Raw genomic sequence first — 6,075 nt, forward strand, 5'->3', positions numbered from 1 at the left:
CTTAGCTCCAAAACATGTAACAATGAAGCCTGGTGATTTAATTTTAATAACTTTTATTTAATCTACAGTGTCAATCTTTTCAATCTCAGCCATTTGCCTGTCAGTTATGAGAAGTCCCATGGGTTTATTTTACAGCATCAATGCTTTTTAGTGTGTATCCATGTGTCACTATTTACACTGCTGACCTTTAGGGTCCACTAAATACAGTCAATAAAACATAGTGCAAGGAAAACAGAGTTAATATTAGAAGACAGGCAGTGGTGCTGAATTTTTAAACTAGTGTGTTCAAATCACTTGTTCCTTTCATGAATTCAAGGAGGCATAAAGGTTTCAATTTACCCCTTTCCTACCTTTTGCTATCCTGTTTTTCAAAACTCTCAAGTTAAAGCATTGGTCTTGCTTCTCCAATCAGTTTGGATACAGTAAATTATTTTCCCTTCTTTTGAGTCTGCTTTTTGTCTCAGGTTTGTACATGGGTCGTTGGCTGGCACAGTGCAGCAATGATCCTTTCTGGGACCTTCATGCTTTTCCAGGGTGTGCCAAGGGACTGAGATTTCTGCTCATGTATCCATAGGACAGAAGCTCTCCAACCTTTTTCAGGAGTCAGGTTCAGTCATTGTGGCTGGTTCACTCATTGAAAGCTGGAGTATTTCTTCGTATTCAGCTTCTGACTATTCCAGCTTAATCTAGTTGCTTTAGATCTTTCTCTAGGTTCCCATGAGCTGCTGCTATTGCTACCAGGGACTTGCAAAAGGAGCTTCTGGAGCTTCTTTATTCCTTGTTCGTTTCTGTTGCAACTTTCTCATACAAAGTAGTCGTTCTTACTGTGAGAACACAGACCACTCTGTGACCATTTAAAAGAAGTTTTACACAGGAGAACTAGTTTAATATATTTAATAATCAGAATCTAGAAAAATAGCATCTCGAGAAGAAAACAAGGGATATATTTTTGTCATAATTCCCTCCCATTGCAGCAACCAAGACGAAATAAGCAGATGACTTCAGGAAGGGTGAAAGCTTTGCTTTTAGAGGTTCCTAGCAACTTGGCCTGCAGGAAGAAAACTCCATTTTTAAAAATCTGTTTGTTATGGTTGTTCTGTTGCCTCAAGGGCCTGGCTGATTCAGAGTATCCTTGTTCTATGCACATGAATTGACTTAAGGATTTAAACAGCAAGGGCCTGCTATTGCTAGCTTTTCTAACCCCTGGAATTTCTGATCCTGAGCTTCTTATGCTGAGGAAAGGGACATCTTTTGTGGGGCAACCTAGGGTGCAGGTCAAAGTATACAATTTCTGTTTTTCAGCTGATTCATCCTGAGCTGTTCACTGGCTTTTCATAGAAGCTTGCAGCCAGTATTGAGACTACAGAAAACACAAATGTGCATAACTGTGGATCTGGCAAAAACCAGGCAGGGAATCACAGCAGCAGATACAGCTGGCACTGCCTCATCAGAGCCTCCTCTGTGGTGGAGGTGGGGGCCTATTCCTTATGTTTTTGCATTTGGGAATGTGCCTCTCAGCTGCTCGGGGAGCAAACTTTCGTCCGCAGTAGGTGCAGGCAACGTAGTCTGGGTTGTCGATGGGAGGCAGGGGGGGCAGGCCAGAGACCTTGCTCCCCTTAGCGAGGGTTTGCTCCACCTGGCGGGCCTGTGACATGATGTGCATGAGAGCCTCGTGCTTCTGTTTCCAGTTGTTCTTTCTGGGTGGTGTTTTACTCTGTGGAAGGGAAAGGCAGTCAGGGCAACTGGGACCACCATCAGCCTCCATCCTCAAACTTACACTCAGAGCCCAACCCATGTCACCTGTCCTGTGCATTCCCTGTTGACATAAAACCCAGCCTGAGAGGGAGTCAGAAAGACCAGCACAAAGGAGGATGTAAAGGAAATACTGATGGAAACATCAGTATTTAGGAAGAGCTTCAGGATAACCAGAAAAGCAAGCAGTAGGGCCAAGGAACTAAAGAGGGTTGCTACATCTCCTTTTCAGGAAGGCCTGTTTCCACTGCCTTCATTAACAGATTGTGCTATTATCTGGATTTTCAGTCAGCTCCCTGCAGTCCCTGATGTCACAGAGCTTTACTGCAGCAGAACCACTCTGCATCCTAACTACAGCAAGGAAGTGAGCTTTCTCCAGTGGTACACCCTTGACACGTTACAAAGCCAAGTCAGGACTCCTGCCTCCATCTATGACATTTTAAATGGATCTATTTATCCATTTGGCAAGAACCTTTCAGAGACAATAGCTGCATTGTATCCCTTGGCCCCATGTACATGGGAAGGTGCTTGCACCTCAGTCAGAGGTTGAAGTGGAAGGAGTGGGAACAGTAGATGTGGATCCAGGGAGGCAAAGGGACTGCACTTTACCTGAGGACTCCTTGAGCTCTGCTGCTGCTGCTGCTGATACTGTTCCAGTTCTGTTCCCCTAGCTCTGGCCTTGCTAGAGTCAAACACTTTCCTCTTGGAGTCTTGGTTCTTGCCACAGATACTCATGTGTTTCTCAAGCCTTTCGCAGAGAAACTTACGTTTGCAGAAGCTGCACTGTCCAAAGCCCTCTGGCTCCACAGCACTGGCAGCCTGCATGTGAGGCATCTCTGCAGATGGGTGGGCGTCAGAATCTCGGTCTGAGAGGGCAGAGAGTGAAGGGCTCTGTTTGGGGACCAGTTTTGAACTAGAAGCTAAATGCTCCATGGGGATGTTGTCTTGTATTTTGCTGTTGTTTGTTTTGTTGTGTTTTGCGACCACCAGCCACTCCTTGAGGTTCCCCACAGCCAGTTCTTGGGGGTGGGGAGTGGTGCCAGGCTTGGGGATGGAGTCCTCTGCAGACTGTGCCCCGCTGAAGGTCCCAACACCTGGCGTGTCTGCAGCTCTGAAAGTTTTCTCTTCAGGGTGCCTCGTCGCCTTTTGCTCATGGGTCCTCTCCACTTCACTTTCTCTTCTCTTCTCTACCTTGATAAGCTCCTTCTCTCTTTGAATCCTCCTAAGTGTCTCCTCTGTCCTCTTTAGCTTCTCTCCAAGAAGGGCCTTTTTCTTTTGAATTGCCTCTTCTAGGTTCCTTCTATCTTCCTCCAGCTTTAGGATGTAGGCCAGCTCTCTCCTGCAGAGATGGAGAGCTGATGGTTCAGGCTGTCGTGTCCAAGGGCAGAGCACTGCAGCTAACTGAGATCTCCCAGCTGGAACCATCTCTTTGCTTATTGAGCTTGATTTACTATTTGGAGCTTCCTGCACGTGGGGGGAACTTCCAGTGCTGAGCAGTGGATCGCTTGCACTCTTGTGGTGAGAAATTGGTTGCAGGGGATATGCACGGTCCACTCCTTCTTTATGTCTGCCTAAGGACTTAGCTGACAGAGTGCAGGTCTGGTTGATGAGATACTTGCTCTCTAGTCCACCTGACTGAAAGCCTCCATGCCTGGGTTTGTCCTGAGTGCTTTCTGCAGACATAGAGTAGGAATATCTTTGGTTCTTTTGTGCATAGAGATATTTTAAACTTTCCTCTTTGTCAAGTATGAGTCTACGCTGAAAGTTGTCCTTCTGGTATTTCAGTTGGGAACCAGGAGAAAACTTAGTAGCTTCCACCACAGGAGCCCCCGGTGGAAAAAAATCCATTCAGTGCCTGAGAAAGAGCCTGAGGTTAGAAGCTAAGCCATTACAAACAATTTTATCCAAAACTGGACAAATCTTCTCCTAACAGTTTATGCATGGACGCTGCAGACAGAGGTTATAAGTATTAGTAAAGGTTTTGTAACTTTCCTGCTTTCTATAAACCTTTACATTCCTTCCATCTAGGGAGTTTCCATGCTGCCTCTTCCAGTCCCAACCGTTTATGCAGACAGAAATAAGACACACTTTTATTTCTCTTTCTGTCTGAGCATTTCCTTACCATGGTAGCAGCAGAAATATACTGCAATGACAGAGGAATTGTTATAGTACCCAGCCAGTTCCCCATAACGTGTCCCTTCACTTTGTCACACACATCTGACATGCAGGAGTCCGACCAAGCTCGGCACGATCTTCCTGTGGCTCGTTCCACCACATCCCCCGAGGCGCGGCGGGGCGAGCGGGGTTACCTGCGGGGCGAGCGGGGTTACCTGCGGGGCTGCGCCCGGCGCTCCGCCGGCCTCCCTCCTCGGCAAGCTGCGCGCCGCACGCTGCGCTCACGGCCCGAGAGACCCGACCCGTCCTGCCGCTGCCCGCGGCTCCCGGGGCCCGGCGCGGAGCTGTGCCCGCCGCGCCGCCCTCGCGCTGCCGGCGGCTGTTGCCGGGAGACCGGCGCCGCTCCGGCCGGCGCGCGCCCCTGGATCGCTCCCGGCCGCGCGGCCGTTCCACCGCGGCACGAGCGCGGCGCCCGTGGGCGGCCCTGCTGCATTATTCATGAGGCGGTCCGAGATGCGCTACTCGTGAGGAGACCCGATATGCATTATTCATGAGGCGGTCCTATATGCATTATTCGCGAGGCGGTCGGATGTGCATTATTCATGAGGCGGCGAATGAGGGACCGGCCCGACCCCGCTACGGCTCTTCATTGGCCGCGGGAGGGAGGCCACGCCCCCGGCGGCCCGTGCGCGGCGCAGGCGCAGCAGGTCGCGCGGCGGCTGCGGCAGCCGGCGAAGCGGGAGGCGGCAGCGCTGCCGCCATGGCGGACGGCGAGGGCTTGGTGTCCGTGGACTACGAGGTGCACGGCAAGGTGCAAGGCGTGTTCTTCCGCAAGTACACCCAGGTGCGTGCCGCGGTCCCGGGGGCGTGCCTGCTGCCAGCCCGCTGCGGGCGCCTTGGAGGGGCCGAGCCCGCGGCTGAGGGCTGAGCTCCGGTTGCTGCTAAAGGGGGCCGGCATCGCGGTGCTGCTGGCAGCCCGGCCGGGTTATGTAAGCATGACTGAAGAGAGAGTTTCAGCTCCTGTATTTCGCGTGAAAGAATATATTGAGTAGTGGAGTGAATCCTCTGCTGCTTTCCTGTTGCCTGAGCCACAGGAACTTCCTTGGAGGTCTGTGTCTTGCCCGCAAAATTGTCTCCTGTATGCGAATGCTGTTCTGTTGCTCTCTTACAGTTTGGATTAACCTCATTTTGCTCTGCATTGTCTTCTCAGGCAGAGGCTAAGAAGCTGGGGCTTGTTGGCTGGGTCCAGAATACCAGCCACGGCACTGTGCAAGGGCAAATCCAGGGTCCGGCTGTCAGGGTACGGGAGCTGCAGGAATGGCTCAAGAAGATAGGAAGTCCCCAGTCCCGTATCAGCCGAGCAGAGTTCAGCAATGAGAAGAAGATCAAGGCGCTGGAGCACAAGGAATTCCAGATTTTGAAGTGACGTTGTCCAGGAAGAAGCAAATTCTGAAGCGTGAGCTGCGCTCATGGAACATTGCCCCTCTTCCTCACTCGTTCAGTCAGCCAATGTTCTGCTTTAGAGAACTTTATTTTATTAAATTTCTAATTTATTGTTTTGTTAGTTTGATGCTCAGCTTTTCACAGAATTCCTGTGGATAGTGGAAGGGCTGTGTTGTCTCTGTTAAAGGGGCTGTTCAGGGCCAGAACCTCTGTTTCCAAGTGTATGTGGTTTCGGGAGTTGTACATGAGATAAAACTGAAATTTGTAGTGTGGTGCTCATGTGAAGAAAATCACAGGGTTAGTGCCGCTAGAAAACATCACTAAAAATATTATTTCTATGTACTGAATGTCTCAGAAACAATTTATTTTATCCCAGAACTTCATATTTTCTGTAGAATAAAATTGCTTGGATTTCACCTTCTCTGTGGAATGGATGTCGGATGGAGGGGCTGGAGGGGCTGAGTGGATGACGGCCCTCGGAGCGGGGTCTGGTTGCCAGATCTGCCCCTCAGTCTCCCCGCTCGGTGCCGCTGTGCGGGAATGGCCAGGGGGGAGCCGGGCCGAGCTCTCTCCTTCCCCGGCCTCCTTGGGCCCAGTGGAAGTGGGGGGGGGAACTACAACTCCCGGCGTGCTCTTCGCCGGGCCCCGCCCGCTCGCGGCTGCGCACGGGCTGTCGGCCCGCGCGAGGGACCCGGAGGCCCGGCCCCGGCGGTCTCGCGCTGCGGCCGTTGCGGGCCCGCCCCTGTCCCGGTGGGTGCTGAGGGG

The 6,075-nt window shown here is 51.2% G+C and overlaps 2 protein-coding genes across 2 annotated transcripts; one reads left to right on the forward strand and one right to left on the reverse strand.

The window, feature by feature from the left end:
• Nucleotides 1–880: 880 nt before the first annotated feature.
• Nucleotides 881–4,082, reverse strand: ZC2HC1C (zinc finger C2HC-type containing 1C). The gene is made up of 2 exons (XM_063160274.1): nt 2,362–4,082; nt 881–1,714 (listed from the first exon to the last, which is right to left on the reverse strand). Exons 1-2 carry the CDS (start codon nt 3,598–3,600, stop codon nt 1,448–1,450), a joined length of 1,506 nt encoding a protein of 501 aa, XP_063016344.1. The 5' UTR covers nt 3,601–4,082; the 3' UTR covers nt 881–1,447.
• Nucleotides 4,083–4,469: 387 nt separating this feature from the next.
• ACYP1 (acylphosphatase 1) lies at nt 4,470–5,726 on the forward strand. The gene is given in 3 exon segments (XM_063160275.1): nt 4,470–4,590; nt 4,593–4,711; nt 5,078–5,726. Coding segments are annotated over 3 exon segments (456 nt in total). The 3' UTR covers nt 5,294–5,726.
• The last annotated feature ends 349 nt before the right edge of the window (nt 5,727–6,075 follow it).

Source organism: Melospiza melodia, chromosome 6, assembly GCF_035770615.1.
Source record: "Melospiza melodia melodia isolate bMelMel2 chromosome 6, bMelMel2.pri, whole genome shotgun sequence".
NCBI lineage: Eukaryota > Metazoa > Chordata > Aves > Passeriformes > Passerellidae > Melospiza > Melospiza melodia.

Excerpts from the sequence above, each read along its gene's own strand:
- ZC2HC1C (XM_063160274.1), bottom strand. The coding sequence starts at position 3,600 with ATGGATTTTTTTCCACCGGGGGCTCCTGTGGTGGAAGCTACTAAGTTT. Across the intron at positions 1,715-2,361 it reads AGAGCTCAAGGAGTCCTCAG|AGTAAAACACCACCCAGAAA; the intron begins GTAAAGTGCAGT and ends TCCCTTCCACAG.